At 35.8% G+C, this 14,057-nt stretch overlaps 1 protein-coding gene across 5 annotated transcripts in view; it reads right to left on the bottom strand.

Moving 5' to 3' along the window:
• BAZ1A (bromodomain adjacent to zinc finger domain 1A) overlaps positions 1 to 14,057 on the bottom strand; it is a 63,787-nt gene that overhangs the window by 23,982 nt on the left and 25,748 nt on the right. For 3 of the 5 annotated variants that reach the window (XM_054200694.1, XM_054200693.1, XM_054200695.1), the window contains exons 5-15: positions 12,658 to 12,759; positions 11,314 to 11,401; positions 9,304 to 9,438; positions 8,521 to 8,623; positions 6,815 to 6,981; positions 5,975 to 6,070; positions 4,195 to 4,333; positions 3,599 to 3,745; positions 1,137 to 1,232; positions 782 to 1,006; positions 99 to 264 (exon numbers count right to left, since the gene is read on the bottom strand). In XM_054200694.1, coding sequence (XP_054056669.1) covers positions 99 to 264; positions 782 to 1,006; positions 1,137 to 1,232; positions 3,599 to 3,745; positions 4,195 to 4,333; positions 5,975 to 6,070; positions 6,815 to 6,981; positions 8,521 to 8,623; positions 9,304 to 9,438; positions 11,314 to 11,401; positions 12,658 to 12,759 — 1,464 coding nt within the window. The remainder of the gene's footprint in view (positions 1 to 98; positions 265 to 781; positions 1,007 to 1,136; positions 1,233 to 3,598; positions 3,746 to 4,194; positions 4,334 to 5,974; positions 6,071 to 6,814; positions 6,982 to 8,520; positions 8,624 to 9,303; positions 9,439 to 11,313; positions 11,402 to 12,657; positions 12,760 to 14,057) is intronic. The other 2 variants (XM_054200696.1, XM_054200697.1) reach the window with 1 other exon arrangement.

Here is a 14,057-nt window from a genome sequence, read left to right as displayed (position 1 = left end):
AACACAAATACTACTACTGTTTCTCGTATGCCTTTTGTAATCAAGGAATTAATCTAATTTGTAGCAACAAAATTTAGCTTTCCATATCCTAGATTTACCTTGCTGCTGCTGCCTCTCGTTCTTTGCGATGCTGTTCTGCCTTTAATTCTCTGAACTCCTGTTTTGCCTGTCGTAACACATCAACGGAGTCCTCAATGAAATCTCGAGTGGAGACGAGGGTCAGAAGTTTCCCACAGAGGGCATGAAGGATCTTCATCTTTTCTCCTAATACAATTCAAACTCATGTTTATATTTTGTTATACAACCGATTAATAAGCCTTACTCTTACACACTCTAGACTGAAGATTGGTTCTCAGAGAAAAAGTGAACAGTCAAACATCTGTAGGATGCCAGATGCACCTGCAAAGAGGCATTTCCTGAAGTATCTGCTTTGCTCAGAGCTGTGAGCCTTTATTTTTAATTTATTAACTTTTAGCACCGAAAGAAGAACTACAATGCAGTATTATTTTCAAAATGGAGATGAAGGAACAGCAGATAGTAATTTTTTCTCTATTTCCAAATAACAAACAAAAAACCCAAACCAGAACAGCAATAAGAAGCAGGGTCTGAATCAAACACTCACGTGCTTCTCCCAGAGAGATCCCCTTCTGCAAGAAAAACTGAGGATTTAAGAAAGCTACTCAGAAGTAATGAGATTGACCATTATTGATCTGAAGCAGTTAGAAAACCGATCGCTTGATGAGCAATCTAATAATCTCGAACATTTATTATCTTTTATTACCTGGCAATAAATCATACACTGAGGTACTTGAAAGTTTCTTCAAGAGACCAGGATTACTTAATCTCAGCTCCATGCAAGCATCATCAGTAGCATCAAACCCTCCTCGTTTCTGGTAACGGTATTTTGCATTGGCTGATGTTACATCAGCGCCTGACGCTAGAATGTGAAGTCTGAGAATCTCAGAAAGAGTGCAGCTATCAAGATCCAAGTTTTTCAAATTGCAGCCTACAGTTGACAAGAATGAACGGTTATTTTATATAGACATTTAAATGTATATAAATATTTAAAAAATGTGCTTTAAAATACAGAGCAAAAAAAGAACAGTAACAAAACAAGAAGTGAAACCCACACATACCCTGATGTAACTGGGGCCATGCAGCTGCCAAAGTTGCAACTGCAGACAGTGCAGATTTTGTGGGGTCTGCATCTTCATCCAAAGCCTCTGTTAAATCTTTAAGGAAATAAACACTTTATTCTAGTGCAAATTAAAACTTGTACTGTGGAGGGGAGGAAAGCAAGCTGTTTTTTAAAAGTTGCAGATAAAGAGACAAGAGGGCCGATATTTACAAAAGCATCAATGTATTCAAAACTCAATTCCACATCCAAATTAAAATTTACATATCTTTAAGTGCAACTAAAAATCCAACTAAAAGCTAAGGACATGCACCACATGCTGTATGCTGTTCCCCCATATATAAGCTGTTAAAGCAACCACAAAACATGCAAAATGGCAACATAAAAGGCAGCAAAACCAAATCCATAAACACACCTGAAAGCGAAAACAAGTAACAATGCAAGAACACCTGTATTTCATCCCCTCAAATGAACTGTTATTTCCTATCATCATTTTATTTTTAGAAAAGGCCATCCAAAACCAATCACGCATTTTGATACTGGTTATCACCATTTACTGTATACTTTTAATCTCCGAGCTATCGCCTTACTGTTCTGCACAATTACAATGGCATTACAAAGAAACCATATTTCACCAAAACAAGCATCTGCACTTAATAAGGAGCATCACACATCAGCAAACTGACCAGGAAAGCAGGGCAACGAAAGGGAGAAACAGCAAAATTTCTGTTTCTTAGACAAAAGCTTCCTTAGCACTTTCAGGTATTTCTCCAGAGGGTTGGCAGAATTTTTTCAGTGCTGTATGCTGTTTCAAAAATTTCCCTTTATTCAAGTCCAAATCATTAAGTAGTCACAAAGTCACGAAGTCAAGAGAGCCACAAATCCAAACTAAGACTACATAAAAAGCAAATCCACAATGGTGTCTTGTATGATGACTGATGTTGTTTGAAAGCTGTCACTCAGACATTGCAAAATTAACCTGTCCACCTCCCCTTCTCGCTGTATCTGTATAACATGATTTGAGAAAGTACCGTACACACCAAAACCTCATATCCATAGTGTTTTTTGTTGTAGAAACACTGCCTGTACAGAATTTAAGTGAGCAGACATGCTGACTACTAGTAGTTTGGTTAGCCAGAATTACAAAGCTGAGAACATGTAATTCTTTTATGGGAAAGATGATGTCTAAACAAGAGCGACAAGAAAGGAAAGATCCAAGGCAGGTAAAAGATAATGGATAAGGCATCCTGTCCACAGGTCTACTAAGCAAAATGGCAGATTTTTGCAGTTGCTAGCTCTATATAGTCAAATGAAAATATGAAAGTATGAAAGTTACATTACTTTTTTTTGATCAGTCCTGTGAATAATAATCAACTATTCTATGATTACCTGATAATGGAATCCTTGCTTATATTGCCCAAACAGTGTTCTCAGTAGTTAAAAGACAACTTAATTGCTAAATGCAACAATAATTAAAATATAATCTAAATTTCTTAACACTGCATATCAAATCTGTAACTTTCTTCCAAGAGCAGCCTCTATTGCTGAAGATAGTGCCCATGTTTTCCATAAAGACATTTTATAGGACATAACTCCTCAGCATGAGAGCACCCATAGTCTTCGAGAAAGGAATTAGAAGAACCTCCCTGTACCTCACACATCTGTATTACGGGGGAAACCACAGTATTCACTTGACCTTAAATGGGGTATGCTCTTATGTTCCTATCTACCTCTAATGAAATAGTAGCAAGAAGGGTCAAAGCTTCTCCTTTAACTAGTCAGCAAATTTGGCAGTCCATAAACACAGAACCACATAAATTTGGAACACTTCTTTCTGATCAGTGGTTAGTGTATACCTCTGAAAGCATGGGCGACTTCAGCCTTAGAGTGAAAACTAAAGGCAGAGCGACTGTGAGATCCTTTACTGGAAAAAACACAGAGACATGGTAGTATCTAGGAGTTGTGGATGCAAACTGCGAAGTCTTGCAAGGATGATGAATACTGAGTTCTCCATTATAGTTGTGCTGCAAATTTTAGTTTTTAACCTGGTTAGGTCCAGATTTTTTATTTTTTAATAGCTAAAGTCCTTTGAGAAGATTTAGGAAAATGCCTTGTCTTCTCACCCTCAGGAGAAACATCTCACAGTGCTGAAGGAAGAAGAGGAAGGTGAAGACAAGTTTCCCTCACCCCCAAAACACAAGCAGTGCTGTTAAAAGCTTATTATGCTTTGCTGGATACAACTGTAGTAACAATGAGCTTGCTTTTTCTCTATTCCCCCCAGATCCCACCCTCACACCCAGTTTAAAGCTTTAATTTCAGATAAGAGAGAAAAACCAAGTCCATTTACATACAACATCCATGCATAATAAGACAAGGTTAAACAAAAGAATGCCATAAATCATGCAGTTTAAAGTTAATTCCAGTGGAATTTCAGTTTCTCAGCAGTAAAATTAAGGATCTGACCTTTGGTCTCAGCATCAGCTATTTGATCTTTGGCCACTTCCTCTTCCTCTTCGGCCATTGCCTGAAAGATGGCAGTCAGGAAGAAAAACAGCAATTCACATAGTGGGCCTTCAGTGTCATTTCCTACAAGAGCTTCCTCTAAAACTTCTGTGAATAAAGTTTAAGAAGCGTCACTTTTGCCGCAAAATTGGAAAACAATTATGTACTGAAGAATTAAAACATTATTTTTTTCCTTCGGTTATGATAATCAATTTACTTTTCCATAATTTACTGCAAATATTCCTAAGGTGATGCCATCAGAAAGAGTGTTGACAAAACAGTATTATTTTCTTAATATATAACTGCAAGAGTAAAGTACAAGTAGACATTTTAGTAAGTAGATTAACAGCTTCTACATTTAAATTAATTTTGATTTTATAAACACTGCAGAAGTTGACTGTGAAGAGAAAACTGGATTGATATGCACGTCTAGGCACTGACATATTAAATCTGCACAGAAAATTCTGTAGCACTGGTACTTAGGTGCACTTAAGATGTTTGGTCGGAGAAGGGACACCCCAAAATTGGGGCACCTTGCCACATAAACGACAACTTGCCTAAAGTCACTCCTTCAGGAAATTCATCTTGAAGATCAAAAAGTTCCCCAAAAGCATACAAAAACTCCAAAACCATCAGAGCATCACCAAAGATCTCAGGAGGAAGTCTCGTCTTCACTGGCATTGGAACAGGAAGTTCCTGCAATCCAAAAGGGATAACTTAGTAACTTCTTTTCTGCAGAGTGCACAAGTGATTAAAATCAAACAGTCCCTGATTCTAAGGAGTGTATCTCTCGGGTTTCGTTACATTTTACTGAATATAGTTCTGTAAGACACAAACAATTATCACGGTAAAATCTGTGGTAGTACTAACTTTAAAAATCAAAGAGTTTGCAACTTGGATGTAAATTTTCTTTTGAGATAAAAGTTTACTCATGTTCCTGAAGATTTTGTATCTTTGTGTAAAGGAACTCAAATCCACTAAAAGTTAAGAACACTGGCTGTCAAGATTCTTCCTTTAAACCTGTATTATTTCACAAGAGTTTTGAGCTTAAGTTTGCTGGAACTGTCCAGACAAGCAAAAATAAACATAATTCTTAAGAAGTTACTCATTATTGCTTGCAAAGACAAGCAAATAAAACCCCAATACATTCACATAAAAACACACCCATCTAATACTAGGGTATGCAAGATCATGTCTAATGACCAAGTGCTTTGGCATTTGGGTTTTTTCGTTGGTAAGACAATTGTGATAACTGAAGACATTTTAAAGGGAGCTGATGTAACCATGTAACCAGACCACTCAACAGAGACACCACCTCCAAATCACAGGTGACAGTGTCTAACAACAAGTTTGACTTTCAAATTAATATCTTGATGTAACTTTTCAAGGTTTGTCTTCACTTAATGTTTCTCAGCAGATGGAGTCAAACAACTTCCGGAAGGATGGCTCCTTAACACAAAGGTGGTAGTTCACAAACACTAGCGAGAAGAATGCCTAATACTATGCTTTCAGAAGAACAGAGTACAGTATTTCATACATTTCCTGAGAAGGATATTTTTTTGAAAAGCAGTCTATGAGCGGATCTGTCTTCTTGCTTCCTCACCTAAGCTGAGCTTTATTCACATGCTTGTCAGTTTTCACTGTAGTGATGATACTACTTTCCCACCCCTCCCTTTTTCTTTTCCAGTTGAAACATAGCAGCACTGCTGCGCACAGCTTCCTCTCATTTTGACAATGCTCTTCCCTTTCTTCAGTTTCTTCTCCCTTTCTATAAACTCTCATCTTCAAGGGCCTATACAGCTCTCCTTGCAAATACAATCAATTCTCATATTCCTCCCAACCAGTGCTATCACTTCAATTCATTTAACACTACTATGTTTCCACCTGTCCTCTTTGCACTTGTCATGTTTCCTCTTGTATCTCAAAAAACCCCATTTCAGACCATTTTGCCTCATTTTGCTATGCCCTGCTGAAATTAATCATAATAAGGTGTACATAAAGGTATAACACTAGAGAATCTTCTGTTATGTACAGTCACACTATATTCTTGTTTAGAACATTAAGTTCTTTGGGAGGTAAATCATTATCGTTGTTACTTTCTATGGGTTTCCAGGATCATCCAGAAAAATACTCATTAAGCAAGGATACTGCTAGAATTTAATCAAAAGAATGCCACAGGACATAACAAGCTAACGTCCTTTCTACCTTTTGCAGGCAAAAATTTGGTTTATTCAACCCCGAGCATTCAGATCAGATCTAGATCTGCCTCGGCATTAGGGAATCTAGTTTGGGGACCCTGTAAAGTACAAGCTTGAGCTATTCCAAATTCAATCATACCTTAAGATCATCACACTCCATATCTTCTCTAGGCTTACTCCATTGTTTCAGGTATTCAACATATTTTCTTTTTTCTTCACGCAGCTTCTCTCTTTCCTGAACGAGAGAGTCACAATCGTATATAAAATATGGTCAGATAGCCCGCCTGTAATTTCTAGAACTGCACCACTTACTATTTCAATCCCACTGAAAAATAAAACATATTTAGTTAGAATGAAACAATCTATTTTTTTTTTATTTTGGATAAGAAGATATTGGCAGAAATGTTTAGAAATAAACTGTGGCGATACTTTGTTGGATTAGACATAGGATTTTGTTAGGGGTTTGAGGGTTTTTTGGGGTTTGTTTTTTTTTTTGAATGGAAGTGGCTGAGGAAAAAGATATCTAAAAATAAAGGGTATTTATGAAAGTTGCCACAAAAAAAAGACCATCAATATAGGTAGTGGATATTGGCAAAATATAGAGGAATAAATAATTTCTTCATATTCAAAGTGACAAAAAGATATTTAGCAATTTCCATCCAAAGAGAAACCACAAGGAAACCCATGGCCATTTAACATGCTATGAATCTGATGCAGTACAGTGTCTTAAAGACAGAAGACAACCATCAAATCAGTCATGCATTATCAGAAAAAGAAAATACAACAAAACAACCCCACCACTTCAGAAGTTCAAGAAATATCCAGAAATACAACCCCTAATGATATCTCATAACTGCCTATTCTTACAAAGTGCATTTCTATGAACTGAAAACAGTTAATGGAAAATAACTTGAAGGAGATAGCAACTAATAGCATTATACTGTTCCTGTATGAAACACATATACTGCAAATGCATTACTTTTTCCTTCTCTATTTTGAGTCTCTCTTTCTCTTCTTTCTTCTTCATCCTTTCTTCTTCCACAATCTTCTTTAATTCTTCTCTCTTTTTTTCCTTATCTTCTTTCTCCTTTTTCTTAGCTTCTATAGCATTTGCCTTCTCTCGTTTTAATTTAGCTTTTTCAAAAGCTACAAAGCAAAAAAAAAAAAACCAGTTATTTTTTCTTTTATAAAATGTTAATTTTATTTAACTGTGCTAAATAGACTGTTTTTTATAATTACCATATTAAAAAGATATTGTTATGAAGACTGAATTGTTTCTATGCCAACCAGAAATTCAATCACTTGAAAGTTCTTTAGAGAATCAGAATTTTAAGCCTAAGTATTATGCATGTTTTACAAGGTTGTCATCAATGTAATCAAGTCAAATTTCTTTGTTTTTATGAGTATACAGAAGTTTATTACTTGTTTATTGGTTTCTATCAAGTGACATAAAGATGAGAACTGATTCCAACTGCATATAATTACAGCAACATATTTAGTAATGACTGCTTAATAAGAGAATGTCACAACTAGGTGTGGCACATAACCATGAAATATTTGTGATATAAAGATCATTTATTTAAAGGGTTTTAAGTAATTTAGTAATAAACAAAATATTTAAAGTCAGTACATTTGAAACCTACTTAGTATTTCAGTGGGTTTTGCACAAGTTTTGTTTCTGTTATACAGTTTAAGATGAACTTTAATTGGTAATAAATGTTATTGCCTGAGGAGATCCAGATTTCTTTGTAGTTGTCTGCAGAAGAACAGCAGGATACAAATTTCCACTTTCTGTAGACAGACAATGTCTGTTAACCCACACACAGGCTAAGAAATAAAAGCAGGTCAGGGGGCTTACCATTTTAATTGAATAAAGAAGAAAGCTAGAATCACAAGTGATCCTTACTTCTATTACCAAGTGGATGTCACTCAAAAAAAGATTTTGATTACGTTTTCCTAGAAAATTCTGAAAACGGGCTAGATTGCTTTTTACAAGATAGTTACTACACATACCAGCAATGGCTCTCACCCAGCAAACAAAAGCAGTGAAGCTGATCCCCATAGTCTTCTACATACCGAGAAGGTTGATTTTTCAAGGTACTTGGTTATTTTGCTACTTTTTCACATCATTACTAAAGCACTATAGCAGCTCTTTATAAGATACTTTAATAATTAATAAAAATTTGTAAATATACTGCAAGTAATCCTGCAGAGCTTTTAGACATACCTTAAATATCTATCTACACACAGACATCTTCAGAAAGACTGAAGATTTCTAAGAATTATTAGAGGTTTAGAAAGCATTGCAGTTCTTTTTAAATGTTGAGGTAGTTTTTCCATTTACAGATTTTCCTCATACAAGTTGATTTGTGTTAAATGTTCATGTTCATACCTTCAGCAGGTAAAATTTATACATGACTTCAAAATTTATTTTGCTTTTTATCGGAGATGGAAATCAACACAGCTGGACTACAAGCTTCCTACATTTCCCCAGTTCAATAAAATAAAATAAATAACATTCAGGAAACAACCATTCTAACCACTGAAAGGAGCACTTTGCAACAGTGCTGTGGCAGTGTACTCTTATTACGTTTTCCCTTTGAAAGGTACAGTACTCTAATTATGGCCTGCTCTCAAACCTGCAAAAACTGGTTCTACTAGTCATAGGACTAAACCTCAACTTACCCATGGCCTGCATATCTTCTTTTTGCTTCTGGAACCTTGTCTTTTCCCTTGCCACTTTACTTTTATTTCCTTGGGTACTTTGTTTAGCAGGAATCTCATCCTCCTGACAGAGAATTTGGAGGGGGAGTGGCAAAAAGAAAAAAAAAAAAAAAAGAAAAGAGAAAACATAGTATCTACAGTGAAATAACAAGCAACAGATATTCCAAATTTTTCAACAGTTCTCTAAAACAAGAATAAAAACAGGCTATAGAAATTTCCCCACAAATATACTAAGAACTCAGAGATCCTGCCTAACAGTTGGCAGAGGGTGGTGGTGCATGGGTGAAATCCAAAACTTTTTCTTCCACCTTTCTTTTTAAAGTAGTTGAGAGCAGTAAGCTTTGCTGTGTTTAAATACAGGCAAGTGACATAACTGTATCTAAGAGTACAAATTAAAGTTTTTCTAAAGTTTTTTAGCAAATTATTTATTTATCTGCCATTCCCAGAAGAGACAAGTACTCTGTGCCTTCATAACAATCTGAAAAGCTAGTTTTTTGGCGGGATCACAGAAATAAGAGAGGTACAAATAAGAAGATAACATATCAAGTATGGTCCCTTTTACCAGCTTAACTATAAAGCAATCTACTTTAATAGCAATTTAGTTATATATGCCAATTCATCCTCAAAGAAAAAAAGCACAACATCAGTCTTGCATTCCAACTGTTCTGAAAGTTCAGAGAAGATGGAAGAACTTGAAGGCTACGCTGATGTGTCTTCATCTGGATTAAAAACATTACTACTTACAAGGCTAGTAGATGCCCTCTTTGGAGGTCTCCCTCGCCGTCTGCTTGCAGGACTGAAGACAAACGTGGGTGGGTCATCAGGAAAGAAGTAGGAGAAATTTTGTTCTGCTAGATTGTATTTTGCAATTGATGTTGCCTTAGTGAGAAAGATGAGGACAGATATACATTGTCAAATTCTTTCCTTTCCATAAATATAAGCTAATTAATAAATCATCAATTCACAAAAAAGACAATAAATTTAACTAGATTCACAACAGGTTAGTTTAGGACAAGAAGTAAAACTCTGAAATACTGTAACTGTAGAGTTAATCCATCAAGTGGATAAAAATGTAAGCAACACACATTTGAAAACAGAATTTGGCCTCATTTGGTAAGATTTTATTTCTTCAGATGCCTTTTAGCAAACACAGCTGGCAGTCTTCCTAGCAAGTTACTGAAACGTGTTGAGAATGACTTTTGCAAGAGAAAGCTGGAAAACTAATCTACTGAAGAATCATATAACCCTCTATCATACTTAAACATTTCTACAGGAGGAGAAAACATATGACTTTTCTCATTCTGAATTGTCAAATTTTGTTTTCAAGTCAGCTTTCTCAACCTGGCGAATTCAGAGAGTCTGCCCTTATCAAGCAATACGGATGAGCATACAAAGGAGACACTCCAAATAGAACAAGATCACATAACAGCTGAAACGCAAGGCAATCAGCAAGGGAACAAGGAGATGTTCCACAAAAAGCCCAAACAAAGAGAAGATGACAAATGCACATATACACAGAATATAACCATTTTCCTGATGCACCAGAAAGCAACGCTAATAGATCACTAAACCCAGCACAAGTCACATCAAGGACAACATGATCACTAACAAGCCCAAGGAAAGGGTAGTGGGGGGGAGGTGTTATCCCTTTCAGGTCTCTTTTCTTTTATTTCCATTTCTTTAAGAGAGAGACTTTAAAGTTACAAACTTATTTAGAAATCAATTGCCTTTGTTATTTTCCACAATTTTTAGAGGCAACACTTTCATTGATGAAGATTTCATCTCTCAGAGCTTGCCTGTACAGAACGAGCAGTTACACAGCTGTATGAGGATCCCTCTTAAACACACACAAAACACAAGAGGTAATAAACATGCCACTTTCTAGAAACAAGATGAAGATAAGAAGGATTTCAGGGTCAAGTGTGCAATATGCAGTGAAAGAGTCCGGGATCTCCTGTGGCACAGCAAGCAAGGCAAGGGAAATTGCTGCCTACTTGTTAAGTGTGGGAAAAGCTGCGCGATTCCTTGAGCACAAGGAAACAGGAATTCTGAGTCATCCTGCACAGACTAAGATAACTTCAGTCTGAACTTATACTAAGTATCACCATGTATTTCCACATAAGATAACAAAAATATGCATCTTAACATCTTCAACATCTAAGGCCTCATCAAAAGCCCATTCCAGCCACCTGAACTCTTTGGTACTTCTGTCTCACTGAAGAACTGGAGACTGAATTCAATCCACAATAAAATATTTTCCAGCTAAAAGCATTACAATAGAATAATATTAGCTTACTGTACCCAAACAAAAATAGTTAATTTTTATTTGACTTAGAAATACCAGCTGCATACCTTGAAGAACGAAAACAACTCATGTGTTAGACTAAGCAAAAATATATTATGTTTTAATTAACATTTTTCTAGGTGAAAACTCCCATTTTTATTTTGGGGACTTTTCTAAACTGGTAGCTAAAGAAGAAATAAGAGAATTAAATTATGCTTCATGTACAGAAAAACTACCATCTTTTTTACAATCAAAAGTTAACAAAAATCTGTTTTTACAGAAAATGTTGCAGTATGCATCCTTTTATTTTGGAGAAGTCAAATACTAAGTCAATACGTTATACTTACAAAAAGCTAAACTTGTAGTTTAAAAAAAGAAGCTCTGAGCAGCTAGTAGAGAAGAGGGGGAAAAAAAAAAAAAGACCAGGTAGTGTCAATATTCTATCCCACAAATTATTCCTTGTTTTTTACCTTAGTTTTAATGACTCCATCATGTGGTTCACAGTGTTGTTTCAGAAAAAGTTTAAGTCTATCACGAGAAAATAAATGTTTCCTCCGGCTGTATTAGGAAAGAAAGGTAGCATTATTAAGCAACATCTTTAATTATTGTTTGAGTACAGCTGACAATATGTGCAAGAACACATGTAACAGATCATATGATTGACCTTTTTCTCATTTTCTTAATTATAAATTACACCCTTACTATTGTAACTAACAATAGCTACTTTGCAACCCCAGTTCAATTAAAAATTTCCTTATGAACAAAACAAAACCCACATAATATTTGAACAGTTGTTTTGTGCATCTGTAATTTTTGTTTTGAAGATTGTGGTATGTCTTCTTTTATACACACATACAGACAAACTCCACAGCCTCTTCATCCCCGCTAGATCCTCCAAACATTCCTTTCTATCACAGTAGCTTTTAAAATCCCCAAATAGAATTCAAGTCTGATTGCTTCAGAAGAAGGTGAAAGCAATCAAACAAACAAGGACATCAGGAAAAGAGCATTCAAATCTCTCAAACGGGGAGGTAAGGCACTGCCGCCAACAAGTGAGAGGGGGGAATTCACGCACTGATGGGTCAGGCTGTGGCACTCGCGGCAGGACAGCACGTGCTCTAAATGCTTCCTGACATCCCAGGGAACCTGCACTACTTCATGGCAAGGAGAAAACCAACTACACAGTACTAGTTAATGAAAAAACAAATCTCGATTCATGCTGGAACTAAATGACTTGAAGTCACTGAAGTTGTTTCTACCCCCCCTTCCCCTCAAATGTCCTGTTTATAAAGTTTTGATATACAATCTACTCTAGAAAAATGTTTTAACTAAATTCAAGACACAACTATGTTATTTAAGAAGGAAAAAGTCTTTCCAGCTTTCTATTTTAAAGCAGTAAAGCAGTCTTATTGCCAATGTCTGCTCCAACATTTCAAACCAGTAATGCTACCACACAGAGAGAGAGCTCACAATGCCAACAGTTCATCAAAATTATAGAATAGGGTTCTCAAACTCTTTCACCTACTCCATCATTCACAGCAGTAGGCACAGGTATCAGAAGCAACAGCTACATCTCATCCGTGTGCCAACGAAAGCAGACTTGTAAGGAGCTGGTGTCTGTGTTAATATTAGTAAAGCTTAGAACCCTTGCTACAGGATGCCTGTGAAACACAGTATTTTATTCCAGTGCGTCTAACTAATAGTTCTAACATATTATTTTAAAATGCCATTTTGTATTAAAAACATCTTACAGTGACTTACACAACTCACGCAGTTATAAAGTACAATTTTAACTTTCGTATACTAATTTTTACCTTAGTTGAGATGCTTTAACGATAACAGTTTCATATAGTTCTTTTTTAATAGGTTGGACTTTGTATTTGAACAAAGAAGGATCAATTATGGCTTTCTTCTCCCTAAAAAAAAAAACAAAATTAAAAACATTAAAAAGTTAACTACAGTCACAAAACAGCAGTCATACTGTACACATTTAATGTATACACATACACAATGGACCTCTTGAAAACACCCAGCCATATTTAATATAGGCTGTATTCCACAGATATCAGAGAGAACCTATTCACTTCTGCCAACTTTTCTGCCACTAGATTTAGACTTGCATCAAAGTCAGTTCCTGCCAGGAACAGGAAAAGGGATCACGGATGTTGGTATTCTTAATGGAGAGATGAGAAGGGAAGGAAGAACAAAGAGGGAGACAAGTAGTGATACATCTCTATCCCTCAGAAAATCATCTCCTTAATACTCCCAGAACTCATGATGGCAATAGAAAGGCAGAAAAAAGGAGAAAAAGATGATGAGGAAGGAGTCCAAATGACAGAATTGAAGAAAATTAATAAAATAGTAGCCATAGAGATACACCACATTTCAAAATGAATAAAAAAGATAGAATATTTTTCTGAAATATCAATTCAGAAAAAGACACCCTCACAGCATTCTGAGAAGAATCACAAAGCAATGCAACTACCCTTTAAAATAAATGCGTATTGAGTTACACTTTTTTTTCCCCAAGGTGTCCTTCCCTTTTACAGCCATCAGTTACAGAGAACTTGATTTTTTTCCCCTATGGAAAATATTTCTTCCGTTTCAACTTAACGGCACCTGTTCTCTTACTCCTCTTCCTAGGAGAATAACAACCTAGGTCTGGTGTGCTACCAAAACAGAATTCACTCCTTTAAAAACAAAGAGAGGATTTTTGCCACAGACAATATACTTTTTTGCTATTAAACAACTGAACTAACTTCTCCTAGGGTGGTAATTTGTAATACAATGTCATATTACTTTATCAGGAAGAATTCAACCGTCATAATTAAGGAAAGGTGAAGAAGTTACGTGGATGAACTACAAGATTTACAGCTATGAATTTCATCATCATTGTCACTCCTTCTGGCATGTACAAAATGCTTGAAGATCGAGTCTGTGACAAAACAAAATAAATAATATACCACTTGCTGTTTTTTACCCCTATGAAGAACACACAAGATGTAGTGAACTGTACTTTGCAAGGGTGTGGAATGCGAGATTTGCTCCAGTTCCTATTTTGCCCCCTTCACTAACTCTGTGAAATAGAAGTCCAAAGAAATGCAACATTCAGATACCTAATAATAAATACATTAATTCATAAAAATGAAGTGCAAAAGAAACTGTACTTATCCACAGTTAGTGTCATTTTAGATCAGAATAATTTGCAAATTTC

The sequence above is a fragment of the Rissa tridactyla genome, chromosome 4, assembly GCF_028500815.1.
Source record: "Rissa tridactyla isolate bRisTri1 chromosome 4, bRisTri1.patW.cur.20221130, whole genome shotgun sequence".
In the NCBI taxonomy this organism is placed as follows: domain Eukaryota; kingdom Metazoa; phylum Chordata; class Aves; order Charadriiformes; family Laridae; genus Rissa; species Rissa tridactyla.
Note: the sequence above shows the minus strand (reverse complement) of the source record. Positions and strands in the feature narration are given on the sequence as shown.